General features: G+C 43.7%; 2 protein-coding genes across 3 annotated transcripts; both read right to left on the bottom strand.

Moving 5' to 3' along the window:
• Positions 1–3,334: 3,334 nt before the first annotated feature.
• LOC129829192 (somatostatin receptor type 2-like) lies at positions 3,335–11,093 on the bottom strand. Of its 2 annotated transcripts, none has more exons than XM_055890802.1 (3): positions 10,580–11,093; positions 8,271–9,066; positions 3,335–7,945 (listed from the first exon to the last, which is right to left on the bottom strand). In XM_055890802.1, exons 2-3 carry the CDS (start codon positions 8,994–8,996, stop codon positions 7,529–7,531), a joined length of 1,143 nt encoding a protein of 380 aa, XP_055746777.1. In that variant the 5' UTR covers positions 8,997–9,066; positions 10,580–11,093; the 3' UTR covers positions 3,335–7,528. The 2 variants fall into 2 exon arrangements, with proteins under 2 accessions (XP_055746777.1, XP_055746778.1); XM_055890803.1 differs by having other exon boundaries at positions 10,911–11,093.
• Positions 11,094–18,797: 7,704 nt separating this feature from the next.
• On the bottom strand, positions 18,798–21,563 carry LOC129828488 (somatostatin receptor type 2-like). The gene has a single exon (XM_055889522.1). It carries the CDS (start codon positions 20,956–20,958, stop codon positions 19,906–19,908), a length of 1,053 nt encoding a protein of 350 aa, XP_055745497.1. The 5' UTR covers positions 20,959–21,563; the 3' UTR covers positions 18,798–19,905.
• Positions 21,564–24,239: the final 2,676 nt, after the last annotated feature.

Genomic DNA, 24,239 nt, shown 5'->3' with positions numbered 1-24,239 from the left:
AGTGCCCACAAAGCTCATCACTAAGCTAAGGACCCTGGCACTAAACACCTCCCTCTGCAACTGGATCCTGGACTTCCTGACGGGCCGCCCCCAGGTGGTAAGGGTAGGCAACAACACATAAGCCACGCGGATTCTCATCACGGGGTCCCTCAGGGGTGGGTGCTTAGTCCCCTCCTGTACTCACTGTTCACCCACGACTGCGTGGCTAAGCACGACTCCAACACCATCATTAAGTTTGCTGTAGACACAACAGATCACCGACAACAATGAGACAGCCTATAAGGAGGAGGTCAGAGACCTGGCAGTGTGGTGCCAGGACAACAACCTCTTCCTCAACATGAGCAAGACAAAGGAGCTGATCGTGGACTACAGGAAAAGATGGGCCGAACATGCCCCCATTCACATCGACGGGGCTGTAGTGGAGCGGGTCGAGAGTTTCAAGTTCCTTGGTGTCCACATCACCAACAAACAATCATGGTCCAAACACACCAAGACAGTCGTGAAGGGGGCATAACAACACATTTTCCCTCTCAGAAGACTGCAAAGATTTGGCATGGGTCACCAGATCCTCAAAAAGTTCTACATCTGCTACATCGAGAGCATCCTGACGGGCTGCATCACCCAAGTGGTATGGCAACTGCTCGGCAGCCAACCGTAAGGCGCTACAGAGGGTAGTGCGTACGGCCCAGTACATCACTGGGGCCAAGCTCCCTGCCATCCAGGACCTATATACTAGGCTGTGTCAGAGGAAGGCCCAAAAAATTGTCAAAGACTCCAGTCACCCAAGTCATGAACTGTTCTCTCTGCTACCGCACGGCAAGTGGTACCGGAGCACCAAGTCTCCGTCCAAAAGGTTCCTTAACAGCTTCAACCCCCAAGCCACTGCTGAACAATTAATCAAATGGCCACCCGGACTAATTACACTGCTGCTACTCACTGTTTATTATCTTTGCATAGCCACTTTACACCTACCTACAGGTAAAAATTACCTCGACTAACTTGTACCCTCGCACATTGACTCGGTACCGGTACCCCCTTATATAGTCTTGTTATTGTTATTTTATTGTGTTCATTTTTACTACATTTTTTACTTTAGTTTATTTAGTAAATATTTTCTTGATTAAGGGCTTGTAAGTAAGCGTTTCACGGTAAGATCTACACCTGTTGTGTTCGGCACATGTGACAAATAAAATGTGATTTGATTTGATTTGCTCCTTTGAGACCCCTCTTTCAAAGTCACTGAGATTTCTAGACCACTGAGATCTCTAAAATGCAACTGGGCATTTTTATACATGACACTAAGCATTGATTTGAATGGCTTAATGAACTCAGGAACCACACCTGTGTGGAAGCACTTGCTTTCAATATCATTTGTATCCCTCATTTAGTCAAGTGTTTCCTTTATTTTGGCAGTTACCTGTACATTGTAGTGTTCTGTACATTGTACCTGATAACTGTCTTTGGTCAGTAAATTACGATCCCAGTAAATTACGACCCCATACCCCAACTATTTCCAGCCCCAGTAGACTACCTCATATAACATTTTAGCACTTTGAGGGTGTTTTTCAATAAGCGCATTATAAATTAAATGTATTATTATTATTTATTATAACTACATAAAAAAAGACTTTATCACAACAATCACAATGCCTATATATAATCATTTCACTTGCTGAGCAGGGATATGCTCTGTATTCAACTGCATATGTTAGCCTGAGTGCCAGTCTGTTTATGCTATCATGCCAACTCCTTGTCACTCGTTGCCAGGCCAGACGTGTCTTGTTTGACAATGACAGCGGTGGTTGGCAAGAGCACAAACAGATCTTGGACCGGGCTACTGCATTGCACCTCGGAGCGCAAGAAGAGCAGCTGATATGGAGAAAAACATTGTGAGAAAAATACTGTCGGTCTGATGATGAGTACTGTGCTCCTTCATTTCACGGACATTCAATAGTATATTACCCCTGTATCGTTTCGAGTTCAACCACTTGTGACACTTGAACCTGAGAGACAGACACTTGACATGATGGAGGGGATGGCATGGTTTGACCTCTGCATTTTGTGGTTTCTTTTAAACATTAACATCCTGTTTACTTAATGGAAAGACTGTGTTTGAGTACAGTGTATGACCGTGTTCGACCCCTTCCTCGCTGTGGCTAGTTTGTTCAGTTAGCGATCATTACATATACAAATGTACTGTATACATGTCATCTCTCCAGATGACCATCTATAATGTAAGGATTGTTTAAGGTTCAAGAGCGTTCACTGGGCGCTTCGTTCACTAATTAAGTGGATTTTAATGGAACACTAGCACAACTGATACGTAGTAATGAATAGACTAGATAGATAAATATGTGCACATTGACACAGTGTTTTGTACATACCATAATCATGAGTTATGGCAACAGAAAGGATGAGTGACATCAAGCGGCAGTCCCACACACACACACACACACACACACACACACATAAACACACACACACATAAACACACACACACACACAAACACACACACACACACACACACACACATAAACACACACACACACACACACACACACACACACACACACACACACACACACACACACACACACACACACACACACACACACACACACACACACACACACACACGCAAATTGCTCTGTACTACGAAAGTGCAGTATAATTACTGTCCAATAAACCATTATCCATCTGAGAACTCACACGTGACAATAAACACATTATGACACATCATTAACAACATTTTACACGGCGCTTACTGTTTGCAAGCTGAAGGAAAGCAAGCGACCAAGAGAGAAAGATTGCTCCCACATAGAGGACAATAGTGCTTACTGTAGACGAATATATGACCTCATATCTTATATCTGCTCTCCTTGTTCTCATTTAAGACCCCCTGCTCCTCTGTAACAGGAGCAAGCATTGGTGACGGAGAATCCTAATGGTTGTGTACTTATCACTTGTTCTCCTCAATGTGTCTGGAACTCTGTCTGTGTGTCTGTGTGTGTGTGTGTGTGTGTGTGTGTGTGTGTGTGTGTGTGTGTGTGTGTGTGTGTGTGTGTGTGTGTGTGTGTGTGTGTGTGTGTGTGTGTGTACAGGGACAAGGTAGGGATTCAGCGATATATAGACAGTTCATTTTGAACGGTGCACCCAAAGGTTAGCACGTTCTAGCCCTTCACAAATGAACAACACATAGAGAGAAGGCTTAGGTTCCATCCTCCCGTGCGCTATACTAAACCCACCTCCTCTTGGGTTAAATCTATCTACAGGCCTACATAACCTACGAGAGCGTTCTCGCGCCTCTGGCATAATGATGCTAATTACAACGCCTGATTTCACCACTTTAATGGGGCTGTGAAATTTGTGGCTCACACACATGCTAACACGTTAAGGCCTTCCAGAGAAAATTACATGAGATACACACTTAAACACACACACACACACTTAAACACACACACAGGAAGGCAGGCAAGTACACGGGCACACACAAACACATAACCATGGATTCCCCATCCGTACACATTGGAGAGATAACAACGTTGCCCTTGGACTGTGGTATTGAAGCCCACCCATCTCTCTACCAACCAAAACACGGCAGCTATAGCTCCCCTGCTCCTTTGGCTAGGTATCATCACTCCATGATGCAACGCTGTCCATTCAGAAAACATCAGCGTCACTCTGAAAGCATTGAATTGACGCTGACACACAACTCATTCTGCTGAGTATCAACAAGATTGGCCCCATGACAGTTTGGTTATGCTAGGAGCATATATCGCCTTTAAGCCACCTTGTGCTGACAGCAGAAGGGAAAATGTTATACCAGATTATGAACTGTATACAGTAGCTATATGAACCGCCCATGTCGGAGACAGTGCGTGTGTGTGTGTGTGTGTGTGTGTGTGTGTGTGTGTGTGTGTGTGTGTGTGTGTGTGTGTGTGTGTGTGTGTGTGTGTGTGTGTGTGTGTGTGTGTGTGTGTGTGTGTGTGTGTGTGTGTGTGTGTGAGGTGAAAGGATCACTAACAGAAGGGATCAGTCCCGTCTGCCTTATTCCAACACTATCATATTGACATTGATAGGTTGTGATGCAATCTGACACTGTTTGGGGATAAGTAAAATCCACAAATGAGAGAGATATATCTAGAGAGACCTAAACCTGCAGGCGGGCTGGGCCTTTCCAATTTTTTACACTACCACTGGTCAGCAAATATATCCAAATGTGTTTATTTGGTTTCGACATTTGAAAACAAGGATGGTCCAATTTGGGCTTTCATGGAGATACAGTCAAGACTTCCAACTTCTCCTGTCTCGTTCCCGTGCTCCCCACTGCCCATGAACCTTGGCACCCATGTTTTGAATCCCATTGTCAAGAACTTAAAAAATCTGGTCCCAATTCCCGAAAATTGCCTTAAACAACCAAAGTGCTTCTTTCTCCCCTTTAACATCTAATCATGTCTTCCCGGCATCGCAGATTGACACATCGGCTCATTCAAAACTCTGAGGGTTAACCAATAATGTTCCCAACACCCACTTTTTTAGGTACCTGCAAACTCACAGTTTGCTAAAAAACATGTCCCTTCATTTCCAGTCGACCACGCTAAGTGTCCAGTCGAGAAGTGCTTAGATCTTAACCCCTATCTGAAGGGCACAATCTCCAGATTGTCCTCTTTCACTGGAAGTCTGCAAAGCCGCCTTCCTTACGCAGTGGGTTAAGGAGTTAATGTCATCTCTGCCTCTGGAAAAGGTTAGGTACACTGTGCATGGGTCCCAACAAAAGTTAGACTTAACCTGGTCCCCATTCATACAATACGTGGAGAGCCTGTCTTTCACACAGTGTAACTTGTATATTTTAGTAAGCAGTCATGTCTGTTCTAGTGGCCATATATTGTGCTGATAAGATTCAACTATAAATTATGAATTTTATGTAACTTTTTCCATTGTTTTTGTTTCTATTACTGTTAACGTTTTGGTCCTGTTTAATTGACTTTTCTGTGATAACCTTGTATGATACCTTGGTGGGTGGGATGGATAGGAGGTAGGGATGGGTGGGTGGGTGTATGGGTGGATAGGGGTTGGGGATGTTGTACTGTTTTTCTGTTCTCTTATTCTGAAATTCTATAAATAAAGGAAGAAGCAAAGGGACAAAAAGAGCAATAAACTGATAATAAGCAATTATTTCCATTGCTGCTACCACTCCTCTCTCTCATTCGCATGCATCCTCTCTTATTCTGCCCGTTATTGGCTGTGCTAGCATCTAAGGTCTGAGCCAAATATAAATCAGAGAGTAATGACTTCCCACAGATGAATGGTTACTACCATTCAACAAGGGGCAGTAAACATAGTGTGTGATCAAAACTAAACTGGGTTTTACAAGGAGAACAAACACACATCACAGAAAACCATGTCTACAGTGCCTTCAGAAAGTATTCATACCCTTTGACTTATTCCACATTTTGTTGTGTTACAACCTGTGCTACAATTCAAGATGTATTAAATATATGTTTTTCTCACCCATCTACACACAAAACGGAGTAATAACAAAGTTATATTTTTTGTTGTTGAAATGTTTGCAAATGGATTGAAAGTTAAATACAGAAATATCCAATTTACATAAGTATTCACACCCCTGAGTCAATACGTGTTAGAATCACCTTTGGCAGGGATTACAGCTCTGAGTCTTTTTGAGTAAGTCTCTAAGAGCTTTGCACACCTGGATTGTAAAATATTCTTTTAAAAATTATTCAAGCTCTGTCAAGTTGGTTCTTGATCATTGCTAGACAGCCATTTTCAAGTCTTGCCATAGATTTTCAAGCCAATTTAAGTCAAAACCGTAATCAGGAACATACAATGTCATCTTGGTAAGCAACTCCAGTGTGTATTTGGTCTTGTATTTTAGGTTATTGTCCTTCTGAAAGGTGAATTTGTCTCCCAGTGTCGGTTGGAAAGCAGACTGAACCAAGTGTTCCTCTAGGATTTTCCACGTGCTTAGCTCTAGCTTGTTTCTTTTTATCCTAAAAAACTCCCTAGTCCTTGCTGATGACAAGCATACCCATAACATGATGCAGCCACCACCATGCATGAAAATATGAAGAGTGGTACTCAGTGATGTGTAGTATTGGATTTGCCCCAAACATAACGCTTTGTATTCAAGACATTAAGTTAATTCTTTGCCACATTTTTTTGCAGTTTTACATTAGTGCCTTTTTGCAAACAGGATGCATGTTTTGGAATATTTTTATTCTGTACAAGCTTCCTTCTTTTCAGTCTGTCAATTAGTTTAGTATTGTGGAGTAACTACAGTACAATGTTGTTGATCCTCAGTTTTCTCCTATCACATGCATTAAACTCCGTAACTGTTTTAATGTTACCATTGGCCTTATGGTGAAATCTCTGAGGGGTTTCCTTCCTCTCTGGCAACTGAGTTAGGCAGGGCGCCTGTATCTTTGTAGTGACTTGGTTTATTGATACACCGTCCAAAGTGTAATTAATAACTTCAACATGCTCAAAGGGATATTAAATGTCTGCTTTGCTTTTATTTTAACCATTCAATAGGTGCCCTTCTTTGGGAGGCATTGGAAAACCTCACTGGTCAATGTGGTTGAATCTGTGTTTGGAATTCACTGCTCGACTGAGGGACCTTACTGATAATTGTATGCGTGGGGTACAGAGATGAGGTAGTCGTTCAAAAATAACGTTAAACACTATTATTGCACACAGAGTGAGTCCACGCAACGTATTACTGTATGTGACTTGTTAAGCACATTTTTATGCTTGCCATAACAAAGGGGTTGAATACTTGTTTAACTTTGACATGATGGGGTGTTATGTGTAGGCCGGTGACACACACTCAATTGAACCCATTTTAAATTCAGGCGGGAACACAACAAAATGTGGATAAGTAAAGGGGTGTGAATACTTTCTGAAGGCACTGTACATACATCAAGACGAGATTGTCTTGTCTGAAGCCAGAGAAGCTTCACGGAGGCAGTCAGATAGGATTTCCAACCTTCCTGGATGCAAAATTCTAGTCTCCAGCTTCAGTCAAAGGGGATCTGACTTGGTGAGTAACATCTTCCTTATCAATAAATAAGATGCTTTATCAAAGGTGTTCTTTCTCTTATATCCTGCCCTCAAGACAGTAGGAATCAATCCATGTCAATGAAACATGATAGATCTTTTTCGTCTTCTTCAAATCAATCTTTTTCTCTGTTTTCCAAGACGGATCTTGACAGTTATGTTGTAAAAGACAGTATGGACCCACTTGGTGCCTGGGCCACTGCCCAGCTGTTTATAGAAGAGTGATGTTAATATGACTAGTCCATCTAACTCGTCCACATACACTCTGGTAGTGGGCAGAGGACCATCCATCTGTTCAGGGTGACGATACTTACAAACAGCCTCATGGCCACCTCAGATGAACCGAGTACTATGCGGATTTCATACCTGCACACACGCACGTACACATGCAAGCAAGCACGCACAAAAACACTGTCTCACACACTCCCTTTACACACTCTGGCAAACAGGTCATATACTGGTCTGCAGCTCGCCGTTGAGCAGCGCTGCGTTGTGCGTTTCTGCGGTGGCGTCTTTGACCATGCGCGTCCGCTCCATTCGGCTGTCGCTGCGCTCCGCCTCATCCAGGCCCGCCACCTTCTTCAAGCACAGAACGTTCTGAAAGCTCTTCTTGAAGTTGTCCGACAGGAAGGCGTACAGGATGGGGTTGGCACAGCTGTTGGCGTAGCCCAGCACCACCACAAACTCAAAGGTGCTCTTGAGGACGGGCGTGGTGTTGATGGTGCCCGTCACCGAGGTGACGTTGAACACGTAGAAGGGCAGCCAGCAGAGCACGAACATGGCAACTACGATTGACACCATTCTGGTCACCTTCCTCTCCGAGCGCTTACGCTTAGTTGAGCCCACGCGCACGCCTGACGACTTCACCTAGTGGCCCGGGGAGAGAAGGGGACATATCCTTTGTTATTGGTACTACCTTCATCGATGCCGCAACTGTACCTGCAGTGCCTTCAGAGAGTATTCACACCCCTTGACTTTTTGCACATTTTGTTGCGTTACAGACGGAATTCAAAATGTGAATAAGTCATAAGTCAAGGGTGGTGTGAATACGTTCTGAAGACACCGTATCTCTATAATGCTAGATTACAGGGCAATAAATACTATATCAGAATAGGTGGGAGAACTTCACCATGGAAGTAAAAGACGAATGAACTTGAGAATAAAACACCATTAATAGGGAGGAGGAGCTCACCTTGACGATGATGAGCAGGTAACAGAGGCAGATGACGGTGAGCGGCAGGAAGAAGCCCAGGAAGAAGGTGTAGAACATGAAGGCCGTCTGATAGTTCTCCTGAGGCTCTGGCCACACAATGGTACACACCCACGCCTGGTTCTTATTGGGCATCAGACCGCTGAAGATCATGATTGGCAGGTTGACCAGCAGGGACACTCCCCACACGGTCAGGTTGATGATCTTAGCCACGCGTGGCTTCCGCCACTTGGTGGACTTTATGGGGTGGACCACGGCCAGGTAGCGGTCGATGCTCATGACCGTGAGGCAGAAGATGCTGGTGAACTGGTTGAGGCAGTCCACGGTCATCACCAGGCGGCAGAGCACGGCGCCAAAGGGCCAGTGGACCAGGGCTAGCTGCATGGCGATAAAGGGTAGACTCAGCATACAGAGGACGTCAGCCACGGCCAGGTTCAGGATGTAAATGTTAGTGACTGTTTTCATCTTGGCGTAGCGCAGGATGACATAGATCACCAAGGTGTTGCCCGTCAGGCCCACGGCGCAGACCATGAAGTAGATGAAGGTAATGACCACGGAGCTGGTCTTGTCGAAGACCTGTTGGGTCTCGTCAGGAGTGTCATTCCGGGACCCCAGGTCGGACTCGTTCCCTGGGAAGTAGCTGTCGTAGTACAGGGGCTCGGGGAGGGAGAGATTGGGGGATGATGGGAGGAGAGGCCAGAGATCCATACTGACAGGGAAGAGGCTGGGTTGAGTCTGTCTCAGGGTTGAGATAGGGGACACTAGTGTCACATCCCACCTGAGTGCACAGTACATAGAGAGATAGAGAATGGAGAGAGAGAGAGAGAGAGAGAATGGAGAGAGAGAGATGACAACAGAGCGGGTGACAACCGAGCAACACCATGATGAAGGAGCATACATTCCTTCCAAGCACCATGGCAACTGTTAGCCTATACACAGTTTAGTGCAAAACAAATGGATAATTTGCAACAGAGAGTAGTTTCGTTACAACACCCAGAGGAATCCCGTCCTCTGGGAGTAGCATTGGAAAATGCACCATAGCCTAAAACTATAGCATAGCGCTGATCCTATCCATCATTTAATTCTGCTAAGGAATCAATGGCTGTTTTTCCAAAGGGTCTAACATCAACTTGACGTTGTTTGTCCAATCCAGATCAATGAAATCAACATTTGTCATCAGTATGTACAGCACACATAGCTGCTGCTAGACACAGTGGAAGAGACACAGGGGTGTGAAGTCCCAACCGTTCAACACATTAACGTTTTAAAAAACTAGCCTATAAGTGATGGGCAGGCTTTATTAAGTAACTTCATGTTGCTTGAAAGACAGTCATAAACCCTTATATAGTTTATTTATTGATAGGGACCAGACAATGGCAAACTAATGTTGAACTTTTTCATCGCCCATGTGTTTGTGGTTGCTGAGAGATGATTCACTTAGAAAAACAAAACCGTTGGAAATGTTTCATTTTGGGATACAATATATTTGCAGGGCACGGGTCAGGATGTTGTTATTGTTTGGCATCTGTGGATCCGGGTTTATTGCGCAAGTGCAGGCCCTCTATTGGATTGTTCTGGAGGTGAGGAGCCGGGTGCACTACATCGGAAACCTTTGCGGTCTAATCACAGACAGTCGTAGTCATTTTCTTAAGAGTTCAGGTTTTGTTTTTATATTTATAGATCGTTTTAAAACGTAACCACTAGGCAATTGTGAGAACAATTATTAGATTATTTGTTTGTTGCAGAAATTAGATTACACTTGTTCAGTATTGATTCTATTTATTTTATGCCGAAATATTGGTCTCATAAATGCAAGGTGGTTATGATTAGTCTGTCTTCTATCATTCTAAAATGTTTCTCACGCCAAAACAGACTTCACATTGTAATGTTTTTTGTTCAATATTGCTGGAGAGTTTATTTTATATTACTTTATTGTTTGATCTGTTTGGCTACCAAAGGTGGACACTAACATTCAATTAATTGTATATGTCAAGTAAAAATGATGGTATATTGCAGGCATTAAAATTCAACAGCACGCACAATGGCACACAAACACGAACGAGAAATAACCTTGAGTAGACTTTAAAATTACAGATGCGCTTGTAGAACATTGAACAGAAGGTGTCAATTAAACTAAAGAAGTTTCCGATAAAAAAATATATACACATTAGTTATTCATATGGTAGACTATTACTATTATTGAGCATGCATTTTGCCAAAACCAAGATCACAGTTAATTGGCTTATTATTTGTTAATAGCACATGTACAATTGTGCAGGTTAAAAACTTACCTTTATTTGTAAACTTTAACGTCACATTAGATCCATTTTGGAATGGTTTAATTTCAGCCAAGAGTATTCTGACCATCACTGAAAATCCAACGGAAGGCAGCATTCTGCCCTGTGGCTTCCACTTAATAATACACCTGTTCTCCCATTGCGCACAGTGGTATCTTGTGCGCCAAAGTGGTGACGGCTATTGCCACATAACAGGTATGTCTAATATGTCAAATAGGCAATATAGTATATATTACATTTTTCTTTTAAATACCTCAGCAATACAAAATTGTGTAAATCATTTGTAGATAGTTTTGAGTAACTGATGTATCCAAAAGTAGCTTACTGGCGCTGAATCCGTGGCCAAAGCTAATGCGAAATCTGTTCTAGTAGGAGGACTGATGCACAAAGAAGAGCGCAGGCGGTTCAGCGGCCAGATGAGCGGTGCATTCACTTCTGCGATCAGTGGAATTGGATGATGGATGAGTGCGCGTTTTCTTCAGGTTTCTCTCTGCATGCAGATGGAGCTGCGGATCCACTATACTCTCCCCCCCCCCCCCCCCCCCCCCCCCCCTCCTCACCAAACTCCCCCAACAGGGTTAGGGCTGTGCGTCAGTGTCTGGACATCGACCTGCGTGAAGGAAACTGCCATAGAGTTTCTCGCTCTGATATTTTGTAGGGGGATATGTGCTCATACTAATGACCTTAATTGTAACGGTTGCCTCAGTCACCCAGACCGGAGCATATTCTGTGTTTATACGAGAGCTACAATACGACAGATTGTGTGCAACCAGACGTTATTTTGAACCACAAAAGGAGAAATTATTCTGAAAATATTTGGTAGCCACAAGCGTTCTGGACCTAAACACTGTTAAAAGCTTTGAACAAAGTAACAAACTCTCCAGTAAGCTTTCACTCACCAAGACAACCGTTTTTGAGTTAACGTAGAGCTGATATCAAAGTAAGTGTTAAATGTTAGCAATGGAGAAAGCCACACAGACCTTGGTATCTACATGTATATATTTTTTAAAGTCATGCAATCCTACTAATTTTGCCATGGAGAGAAAAAATCTGCACTTCTACACATTTTGCCATTGGATGGAGAGAATTTTTTTGCAGTTTTAAAGCTAATTTCCTGCAATTCTACACATTTTGCCCATACTTATACCATGTTACTGATATCTGAGTGAGAGTGACTAACAAAATCAATGGGGGCCCCCTGGAGGTCAGGGCCCCTGGGTTCTTGCCCTGCGTGCCGTGTCGGTATTTGGCCATGTTTAGATAACTGGCTAGACTAACTTACCAATCTAAACATTGTTAGCTGACATGGCTAATTGAGTGACTGTCAATGACTGACATAACAAGAGAAAAACTGCTGAAGCACAGTCAAATGTTGAAATTGCACCTTGTGTATTCTACTATTCTAACTCTCAACAGTAGATTGAGAGCCCTAGTGGCCGGGGGCCCTTCGGCTTCATCAAAAGGCAAAGTTTGTCTGGTTCTTATTCCAGAGAGAAATGCACTTTGAGATGAACATTGAGGGATTACATCTTATAAGAATGTTGAAATAAAATACTATAAGAATCTACTCATGTCAATTCTATTCTTAAGCCTATACAATATAAATATAATACAGGACATTCAGGTAACTGGCACCTTCCCTCCTGCCACAGCAGACACCGCCAGTTTTAAATTCCAGTAGTGACTATTGGTCTCTACTCTGGAACCAACCTGAACTCAGGGGTAGACATACTAAACTAAAATCTGGGACACTCAAATTAGTATGATATGTTATGTTTGGCATGTATTAATTTGTGGTTGTTCATCATCTATTTTGTATGATATGTTACGAATGACAATTCGTACAATATGTTACGAATTTGCAATACATATGATATGTTACGGATTCCAAGTTGTTGTGGCTAACGTTAGCTAAGTGGCTAGTTGGCTAATGCTAACGTTAGCTAGGTGGCTAATGCTAACGTTAGCTAGGTGGCTAATGTTAGCTAGGCTAAGAGTTACGTTTAAGGTTAGGAGTTTGGTTAAATGGTTAAGGTTAGGCTTAGGGGAAGAGTTAGCTAACACGATAAGCTGTTGCAAAGTAGTTGCATAGTTGCATAGTTGCTAATTAGCTTAAATACAAAAGTTGTCCATGATGAGATTCAAATCTTTCGGTTGTTAGAAGTTTGGTTGCTAGAAGTTTGCGTTATACATCCACCTTCCTTCCCTCTCTCCCTCCTTTCATTTTTGCCTTAAGTAATCACCAGTCTTATGTAACCATATCATACTAATTTGAGTGTCCTGGATTTTCATCATTATGTTACGCCTGCTGTAATGCCCAAAACCTCCATATCAAGTAACAAATTCAAACATACACTCTGACCAATCCAATGAGCCGAACTGCTTAAAGATCCCTCAGTTACCCAAGCACCCTCACACTCTACCCCCCCCCCCCCCCCCCCCCCCAAACAGCCTGCCCACCCATTCCAAGTTGTCCACCAGGTCTTAAAGCACATGCCCTTTTTTTTTTTTACAGTCTTCAATTTCACAATTCTTTGACCATCAAAAGGTTGGCGGCTAGACCAAAAACATTCAGGGCTACAGCCCCGGAAGCCAACCCCCAACAATGGCTATGCTGCTGGACCAACAGTTGACCACCATTTCAAATCTCTGATGCATAAATCATGGCTATTCCACAAAATGTGGGTATTTAAAAACCCATGCTCTTTAACAACATCAAGGTTTTGCGATGAATCATTTTGCACCCTGAAGCTTCCCATCCTTCATTGGTGGCCTTTTTGAAACTGAAATGATCTATCTCATATCCACTGACAGTTGTCTGTAAGGATACTTGAGTGGATGTGTGGGGGCTTGCGCCAGGATCGAGGGCCAGAGGCCGTGGGGAACTACTTTGCATCTGAAGGACACCCCGCTCTGGGATGAGTTGGAGGCATGTCGTCTTCACATCTCGGGTCATCTGCTTTTTTATTTCCCACACGTCCATAACGTTGAATCTCTCTTTGCTCTCTATGTCTTCCCTCGCAAAACGTTGCAGAGAGTGGTGAGAGTGTGGCGCGTTAAGGGGACATGTTGTGATTCTTTGACACCACAGAACCGGGACACACAAGGATTCCGATATCGTCATGACCATGGTATGCACTGACTCTCCAAATAGTACAGACCCTTTGCAGAGTCAGGGCAATTCTATGATCAATATTTTCCAGGAATGTGCTAAACAATTCTCTTAGTTCAGAAAGCAGCAATTGCAATGCCATATCTTCATATTCAATTAGAGTTGTATTCTTGGGTTAAACCCAAATGGTAGCATAGAGCAGGGTTTCCCAAACTCTGCCCTGGGGTCCCCCCTTGGTGCACATTTTGTTATTTGCCCCAGCACTACACAGCTGATTCAAATAACCATTCATCGTCAAGTTTTGATTATTGAATCAGCTGTGTAGTGCTTTGGCAAAAAAACAAATGTGCACCAAGGGGGGACCCCAGGGCAGAGTTTGGGAAACCCTGGCATAGAAGAGGGACTCTAAGTATGGCAGAAAACATTTACAAAAAAAGTTTTTTGCATTGTAATTACAGAACATGTCCATAATATATCTGCCACTAATAGTGGAATGATAGTGTTTCACAGTATTACTTACCCATCAGTGCTGTGATTGGCTGTAATATTTGGCTATTCATTTATCCCGCCGGTGCGGCATCTGTTGTCAAACCGTTCTGACTTTGTGGCTGTGATATCTAGTGGAATTTAGCCTGTTCTCTAAATTTCAGTTTACAGTGCATTCGGAAAGTATTCAGAAACCTTTCCTTTTTCCATACTATGTTACGTTACAGCCTTATTCTAAAATCATTAAATGAAAACATTTCCTCAATCTACACACAATACCCCATAAAGACAAAGCGAAAACAGTTTTTTTTCGAAATGTTTGCAAATTTATAAAAAACAAAAACAAAAAATACCTTATTTACATAAGTATTCAGACCCTTTGCTATAAGTCTCGAAATTGAGCTCAGGTGCATCTATAACGACACAAGGCGAGACCCAGATGCAGACGCAGGAGGCAGATGGTTCGAGTCTCTGATATTTATTGAACAATGAGGGGAAGGCAAGAGGCAGGTCGAGGACAGGCAAGAGTTCATAACTAGGTCAGAGTCAAAACGGTACCAGGCGGCAGGCAGGCTCGAGGTCAGGGTCAGGAAGAATGGTCAGGCAGGCGGGCTCAGTGTCAGGGCAGGCAAAAGGTCAGGACTAGAGAAAAGAGACTAGGAAGAACAGGAGCTTGGAAAAACGCTGGTTGACTTGGCAAGACAAGACAGACTGGCAACAGACAAACAGAGAACACAGGTATAAATACACTGAGGGTAATAGGGAAGATGGGTGACACCTGGAGGGGGGTGGAGACAATCACAAGGACAGGTGAAACAGATCAGGGTGTGACAGCATCCTGTTTCCATTGGTCATGCTTGAGATGTTGCTACAACTTGATTGGCGTACACCTGTGTTAAATTGGTTGGACATGATTTGGAAAGGCACACATCTGTCTATATAAGGTCCCAAAGTTGACAGTGCATGTCAGAGCAAAAACCAAGCCATGAGGTCGAAGGAATTGTCCGACAGAGCTCCGAGACAGGATTGTGTCAAGGCACAGATTTGGGGAAGGGTATCAACAATTTTTTGCAGCATTGAAGGTCCCCAAGAACACAGTGGCCTCCTTCAATTGTAAATGAAAGAAGTTTGGAACCTCCAAGACCCTTCCTAAAGCTGGCCGCCCGGCCAAACTGAGTAATCGGGGGAAAAGGGTCTTGGTCAGGGAGGTGACCAAGAACCCGATGGTCACTCTGACAGAGCTCCAGAGTTCCTCTGTGGAGTTTGGAGAACTTTCCAGAAGGACAACCATCTCTGCAGCATTCTACCAATCAGGCCTTTATGGTAGAGTGGCCAGACGTAAGTCACTCATCAGTAAAAGTCACATGACAGCTGCTTGGACTTTGCTTAAAGGCACCTAAAGAACTCTCAGACCATGAGAAACAAGACTATCTTGTCTGATGAAACCAAGATGGAAACCAAGCGTCACGTCTGGAGGAAACCTGGCACAATCTCTACGGTGAAGAATTGTGCTGGCAGCATCATGCTGTGTGGGATGTTTTTCAGTGGCAGGGACTGGGAGACTAGTCAGGATCGAGGGAAAGATGAATGGAGCAAAGTATAGAGAGATCCTTGATGAAACCCTGCTCCAGAGCACTCAGGACCTCAGACTGGACTTGTAGCGTCATACCCAAGAAGACTCGAGGCTGTAGTCGCTGCCAAAAGTGCATCAAAAAAATACTGAGTAAAGGGTCTGAATACTTATGTAAATGTATTATTTCAGTTTAAAAAATATATATATTTCATATTTTTTGCCAAAATATCAACAATCCAAAAAAATCTTAGTCATTATGGTGTATTGTTTGTAGATTGATAAAGGATAAAAACAATTGAATCCATTTTAGAATAAGGCTTTAACATAACAAAATGTGGAAAAAGTCAGCGGCTCTGAATAATTTCAGAATGCAATGTATATCTGTCTGAGGATGAAAAAGGAGGTGCTGTGTGTATGCGTGTGGGTGTGCGTGTGCGTGCGAGAGAGAGTCATTGATGACAGCTGACAGCTATTAGACATAGATTGTGTGATTGAACTTTATTGATTCATTTCCCACCCACACTCCCATGATGGCCATTGTTATTCTTTACCGCTGTCTCTCACCGGCAGTTAGCAGCTGCTTCTAATTACTGAAGAAGGGGGAAGGTTGGATCGCACCTAGCAACAATAACAAGGGAAACTAATCGTCTGCAACATCAAGCAAAGTCTTTCATTAAAACCTTATTGGAGGATGACCGTTCCGATGTTTTATTTGCGCTGACCCTCATGGACCCATTTCCAGAATCCCATAATCCCTACAGATTGGCACATCGTAGAGCTGCACATGTACAACCTTAGTCACAGTCTCTCTTCCTTTTATGTTGTTCAAACCCAGAATGAGCAAACATGCCCCTATTGACCCGTGACATTGATCAAGCGTGCTTCAGAAAAACTAAAACTTCAGAATCTTTTGGAATGTCTTCCCTTTGCAATATGAACTCGTAAAAAAGAACAAAAAATAAGCGACAATGTACCAGAAGCACACTCGTTTGAAATCGGTCAGTGAACCCTTAAAGAGGGGCACATTTTAACCAGTGGAACGCCAACTCCTCTTAAAACGTACTTTAAAACGCTGCACATTTGATATTTTATTGCTTCTTAAACATAGTCCACATGCCAGACACAAGTCAGTCCAAGTCCCTAGTTAGCAGAGTGGGATACTACGAAGCAAGCTAGATCTATTTAGGCTTTTATATAGCTAGCCAGCTTCAGTTAGCTTCACATTCCAGGTCAGGCTTCATCCAACGAGGGTGGATATAGCTTGTCCACTTGCCGCTAACTCTAGCAGGCTTGTATTGCCGCGTGCATGTCGCACATGGCTAGTCGAACGGCGAACTCTTCATTGAGACAATTCTGAAACATCAATCCACGGGCAAGTCAGCGCCACATTTTCAGTTGTGCTGAAATCAAAAGGAATGAAAAGTTATCTTGCACATTCAGCAGGCTATGGTGTGAAATAGGCTTTTAGAAGTGCCATCTTTAATTTATGACTTATTTTTAATGCCGTCTTTGGTGTGATTTGGTGTGCTTCTCAATGCACAAGTACCCTTTTCCCACTCCTGTCGCTCCTTCTTCCATCTGTGGAGTCTGTAGCATCTGTGGAGTTGTGGCCATAGACATATAATTACTAGAAGGATTCTGGAACCTCTAAACCTGGGAATTTGACTGTTAAACCCATGGGTACGCTAACGATGGGTGACAGTCTTGACTTGAACGGGAGATATTCCATAAAATCACGCCACTTCAGTACAGATGTATCGAAGTGCTGTGTTTTTAGGGAGTCCCTTGAATGGGAACTGCCATCTAATGGATTATATTTCTATGGTTGGTTGCGGCTGTCAGTTTGCCTTTCGCACATTTCTAAATACAAACGTGCAAAAAAAGTACACTTGGAAGCAAATGATGTCATCACTAAATGTGTAATGTGACATGTATTCTAACGTTACACACGACACATTTGATGAATAAAATATTTAATCAGTCGTCTTCATCAAATGAAGGTGATGACGACAATCTTTGTGAGAGGGAGGGTATTTGATTTTATTGGTCCTCAACTCGTGGCTCAGCACCTCCAATCTTCCCACGGCCATGGAAGGATTCGTTGACATAGAAATTCACCTGGCTAAAAGGTAAGCCACTTTCATGGTCTCGGTTATCCCGAGTTGAACTCAGAGCTGACCAAAGTTACTAAACGAACTCTTCAAACCTGATTCGTAGTACAGGGCTCAGGTGGTAAATATTTATACTCAGAGCAGCTCTAGACTAGGCTTCACAAAGAACCACAAATTGTAACAGAAAGTTGGTCAGAACATCTCATAGGGCAAACTCACCACACAATCCACCACAAGTAAACTGTTTATACACTGAATGTACAAAACAATAGAAAAATATTGTTGCACTTCCTAATTTTGAGTTGCACCCCCTTTTGCCCTCAAAACAGCCTCAATTTGTCGGGACATTGACTCTACAAGGTGTCGAAAGCGTTCCACAGGGATGCTGGCCCATGTTGATTCCAATGCTTCCCACAATTGTGTCAAATTGGCTGGATGTCCTTTGGGTGGTGGACCATTCTTGGAAACTTTTGAGTGTAAAAAAAAACAGCAGCGTTGCAGTTCTTGAGACACTGCACCTACTGCCATACCCTGTTCAAAGGCACTTCAATATTTTGTCTTGCCCACTCACCCTCTGAATGGTACACATACACAATCCATATCTCAATTGTCTCAAGGCTTGAAAACCATTCTTTAACCTGTCTCCTCCTCTTCATCTACACTGATTGAAGTGGATATAACAAGTGACATCATTAAGGGATCATCGCTTTTACCTGGATTCACCTGGTTGGTCTATGTCATGGAAAGAGCAGGTGTTCCTAATGTTTGGTACGCTCAGTGTAAACCAGGTAGGCTATAGTCACACACACATACTGTATAACTAAGTAGTTCACTAACTTGAGCCTCACATATGATTTATTTTTGTAATGAAGTAGAATAAGTAGAAGTAGAAAAAAACAACATTGTGATTTGTATGTTTTAATGCAAAATTCCTTTGGTTAGCTTTCTCTCATGTGGGATTTTATATCTAAAACAGGAAGGTGATGATACAGTGGTGAGTAAGTGAGCGAGTGAGATTCAAGCAGCAATGTGTAATACGTATCCATAAACAATATTTGTAAACTGTGAAACTAATTTGACATAACAATTGGTTGAGCTTAATTGCAACATGAAAGACACGACAAAAAAATGTGTCGATGACGATGGCGGTGGTGGTTATGATCTGAATTGTGATGATGGTTATACCATCAATCTCCCGCTTGTATTTTCTTGGTCCATTGTCTTGATAAAGATTCAGTTGCTTGATCATAAAGTTTGCAAAAAGTAATACATTTTTCATTCATCTGCCTCCATCAGGAAAACACACTTATTTCATTTAGGCAAAAGCGACTAAATTATAACTAATACAAAATGTACCCTGTTAAGACTGAATATTTTCAAAATATTAAGCCACATTCAACACGCATATTCATAAGTATAAAACATCCATAGTTACAGTGTGAACATTCTTACTCTATGAACATCCAATAGGACTAATCTTGGGATGAACCAAACACCTTTTTGTTTTGTCCTTCGTATCTCACCCCAAACAGTTCTGTAGTAAGAATTTCCCCGAAAGAAATCAACTCTGAGCTGACTTCCATGACATCACCCAAAAGTCATTGAGTCAACATCCGTGGGTCTTCTGGGAGCTCATTGTCTTGGCCAGCAACACATAGCTGCTATCTTGTTTACATGCCACCGTTCACCGCCTCTCTGTTGTCACATCGTTTTTTGCTTCATTTCATGAGTTATGGAAAATCAAATGACAGAGGTGTGATAGAGCAACGGGACCAACGCACCACAGTTGTATTAGAAGTCAAATTTGAGAAAAAGTCAGAGCAGAGAAGAAATATAAAGTCTATTATCCAGTAGAAAAACAACAGCTGTACAGAAACACTTGTATGGAAAAACACTTGGCAATATAATCTTTACCGACCTCCTTATATACACAAGAATTAAGGTAATAATTGATAGGGGAAGTTTTGCATACGTACAAAAAAAAATCACATTTCCACATTGCACCTTGGGGCTGATGTGAAATGTTTTCCTGGCTTCTCTACGCCACCACACTGATGTCCCTCCCGCTCGTGTCATTGAGGTCATAGCGCTCCGTGTCAGGGTTGCAGTGCACGCTGGGAGACCTTTTGGTGGGGCAGAGGAGGGTGAGGAAGTGGCGTCCAAAGGATTCGGAGAGGCAGGCGTACAGTATGGGGTTGGCACAGCTCCAGGAGTAAGACAGCAGCACCACGAACTCAAAGCCCCTGGCGAAGGTCAGCACCAGGTCCATACGGTAGAGCGAGCAGAAGTTGAAGGTGTAGAAAGGCAGCCAGCACACGCCGAACACCAGCACCACCGCCACCACCATCTTGGTGACCTGGGTCTCTAGGCAATGGCTCTCCTGGCCTGGGGAGCGGGCCTGGCAACGGTGAGTCCTCAGGGTGACCACCAGGGCAGTGTAGGAGACAGTCATGACCAGGGAGGGCAGAGCGAAGCCCAGGACAAAGGTGTAGCTGAGGAAGGCCAGCCACCAGGAGTCAGAGGCCACGTGGGGGTCCACCGTACACAGGCCGTCCCTGGCCGAGAAGTAAATGGCCATGGGGAGGACAGGCAGCAGAGAGAACAGCCACAGGAAGCCGCTGACAATCTTGGCCTGCTTGGGCGTGCGCCAGCGGGCGAACCGCAATGGGTCGACCAGCGCCATGTAGCGGTCAATACTCATCACAGTCAGGCAGAAGACGCTGGTGAACTGGTTGATGCCGTCCAGGACCATGACCAGCTTGCAGGCCAGGTCCCCGAAGGCCCAGTGGTTCTGAAAGTTCTGGATGGCGATAAAGGGGAGGCCCACCATGAAGAGGGCGTCGGCCAAGGCCAGGTTAAAGATGTAGACCGTGGTGGCGGAAGCCATCTTGTCCAGCTTTAAGATGGCCACAATGACCAGGGTGTTCCCAGCCAGCCCTACGATGCACACAACCAGGTAGAGAACCGCCATGGTCACACTGAACACATCCAGATCCTCCTGAATATAGATGTCCTCATCCAGGTGACTGGCGGTGGGGGCTGCGATCGACCCCGCGTTGTAAAACATCTCCGCGGTGAATGAGGAGTCCATCTTCGCTCAATACCTCAGTTTTTCAATACTTGGTTTGGATAAGTTGTGGAGAATGTGAAAAAAAAATGAAAGACGATAAAAAGTGGTAAAATAGTCACAATAACAGTGGGTTAGAATTCAAAAACTTTTCTGTATTTCTATCTTTTCCTCTGCAAACAGCTTGACAGTGCCCGTCCACCATTAATATCCACATCACAAAAGTACCCCCAAAACCTGGCTGCTACTTAGCCCAAAAAACATCCAATCTTTAAAGAGAGGGAATTTTTGTGGTCATATGCTATCTAAATCAACTGTCTCTTTTTCCTTTAAAACCTTTCAAGTTGAGTCCCGTGGTGTTTTGGAGGACGCATTTTCTGTGATGAGAAACTCACACCCAAGTCAAATGGAGCCCTTCAGTGAAGTGTGGAGTGTGCCAGACGGCTGGACGCTGTGTGTGAGAGTGCTTTTATATCTCCCCCCGCAGTGCAAAAGTGTGTGTCTGCCGCCGCGAGCCCCGTCAGTCAGCGTCCCTCTGGCTCTCCTGTGAGGCTGATAAGCTCCCTTGGCTCTCCCGGCCCCGCTTTTATGCTGTTTCCAAGGTGCAGCTGCCCCCATCTGTTACAATACTTTTGTTTTCATAACTGAACCTTCTCCAGAAAGTGCTCTCCAGCTTTTTTTTCTTCCTCTCCTCTCTTCACCCCCCCACACACACCCAATCCTTCTCTCTCACCCACACCACCCCTCTGCTCTCCTATACTTCCCTTACAGTTCAGTGTGGGGTCACTCTGAGCTGAACTACCCCCGCACTTCCACACACATACCCCACCACTTCCCAGCTAGGGCCACCCACCTTCAAGATTGGCTCTAATGGATGAACTGTTGACAGGAATGAAGTCCCTCTCGGTTTTTCAGGGTTGTTGTTTTTTGGTTTTGGTCTTGGTCTTGTACTTTTCTCTCTGATTGGCTTTGTTCCATGGCAGTTCATTCATCACGGAGACAGCGAGAGAGCGAGAGAGAGAGAGGAGAGAGAGTGTGTGAGAGAGTGACAGAGACAGAAAGAGAGAGGATGTAGCCCATTGTGGGTGGGGGGATGGCAGGCGGGTAGATAGAAGGCAGGATGAATGATTACCTCTGTCCTGTTTCCCCTCAGACACGCATAGCTGGAATACCCCGTCAGCCCACCGACCCAGGAGCCGCATAGCACAGAACAAGCACATCAACACGTCCCGCACATCATCAACACATCCAGGTGTCAAAGTGGTTCAGGCGAGTGGAACATTCAGTACCATCATAGTTACCGGTCTGATCCACTATCCCCTGTATATGAGAATAATACAAATTCTCGACTTTTCCTAAATGCTCACTTTCCATTCCCCACAACCATTAACTCCTAGTGCCTGGCATTTTACAGGCCCCTGTAAAGTGAGAAATGCCTTTGTAGTCTTGGTACAAGATACCTAATCAGGTACCTCCCCAGAGGAGGAGTAGCCTACTTCAAAGAAGTAACCACTCTAGAGACACTCGGTTTCATGAAGCTAAATGTTCTGAATTTCTCAGAGGCATTGGATTTCACAGATAACTTTGTCATTCTATTATGATGGACAAGCCACATAGTGTATGTGAGATGTCCTTACTAAAGTGCAGAGGTGTTTGTTTGTGATCAAATACAGTCAAGTTCACGAACACAGAACCCAGAGGCCACCTTGATTCTTCCAGATGACAATAAGTGGCCTTTAAGATAAAACACCAGGGACATCACCTGTGCCTTGTTACATGGGTCGTTACATCTGTTACATGGGTCGTTCTACGAAAATTGTGTTTTTTGACCAGACAATTAAAAAATATATATTGAACAAAAATGTAAAATGTTGGTTCCATGTTTCTTGAGCTGAAATAAAAGATCCCAGAAATGTTCCATACACACCAAAAACATATTTCTCTCAGATTTTGTGCACATCTCTGTTAGTGAGCATTACTCCTTTGCCAAGATAATCCATCCACCTGACAGGTTTGGCATATCAAGCAGCTGATTAAACAGCATGATCATCACACAGGTGCACCTTGTGATGGGGACAATAAAAGGCCACTCTAACATGTGCAGTTTTGTCACACAACACAATGTCACAGTTTTGAGGGAGCGTGCAATTGTCATGCTGACTGCAGGAATGTTAATTTCTCTACCATAAGCCGCCTCCAACGTCATTTTTGAGAATTTTGCAGTATGTCCAACCGGCCTCACAACCGTAGACCACGTGTAACCACGCCAACCCAGGACCTCCACATCCGGCTTCTTCACCTGCGGGATCGTCTGAGACCAGCCACCTGGACAGCTGATGAGTGGGGTTTGCACAACCAAATAATTTCTGCACAAACTGTAAGAAACCATTCTCAGGGAAGCTCATCTGCATGCTCGTCGTCCTCAACAGGGTCTTGGCCTGACTGTAATTCGGTGTCATAACCGACTTCAGTGGGCAAATGCTCACCTTCCACGGCCACTGGCACTCTGGAGAAGTGAGCTCTTCACAGATGTTGTGAACAGAGTGCCCCATGGTGGCGGTGGGGTTATGGTAGGGGCAGGCATAAGCTATGGACAACAAACACAATTGCATTTTATCGATGGCAATTTGAATGCACAGAGATACCGTAATGAGATCCTAAGATCCCATTGTCGTGTGATTCTCCCTCCATCACCTCATGTTTAAGCATGATAGTGCACGGCTATATGTCGCAAGGATCTGTACACAATTCCTGGAAGTTGAAAATGTCCCAGTTCTTCCATGGCCTGCATACTCACCAGACATGCCACCCATTGAGCATGTTTGGGATGCTCTGGATTGACGTGTACAACAGTGTGTTCCAGTTCCCGCCAATATCCAGCAACTTCGCAGAGCCATTGAAAAGGAGTGGGACATTCCACAGGCCACAATCAACAGCCTGATCAACTCTATGCGGAGGATATGTGTCACACTGCATGAGGCAAATGGTGGTCACACCTAATACTGACTGGTTTTCTGATCCACACCCCTAACTTTAAAAAAAAAGAGTCTGTGACCAACACATGCATATCTGTATTCCCAGTCATGTGAAATCCATAGATTAGGGCCTAATGAATTTATTTTAGTTGACTGATTCCCTTATATGAACTGTAACTCAGTAAAATCTTTGAAATTGTTGCATGTGGCCTTTATATTGTCATTTAATATACACTGATCAAAAAAATAAAGGGAACACTAAAATAACACATCCTAGATCTGAATGAATGAAATATTCTTATTAAATACTTTTTTCTTTACATAGTTGAA

The sequence above is a fragment of the Salvelinus fontinalis genome, chromosome 30 (genome assembly GCF_029448725.1).
Source record: "Salvelinus fontinalis isolate EN_2023a chromosome 30, ASM2944872v1, whole genome shotgun sequence".
NCBI classification, from domain to species: Eukaryota; Metazoa; Chordata; class Actinopteri; order Salmoniformes; family Salmonidae; genus Salvelinus; species Salvelinus fontinalis.
The sequence above is the reverse complement of the archived record's forward strand: the minus strand, read 5'-3'. Positions and strand labels throughout refer to the sequence as shown.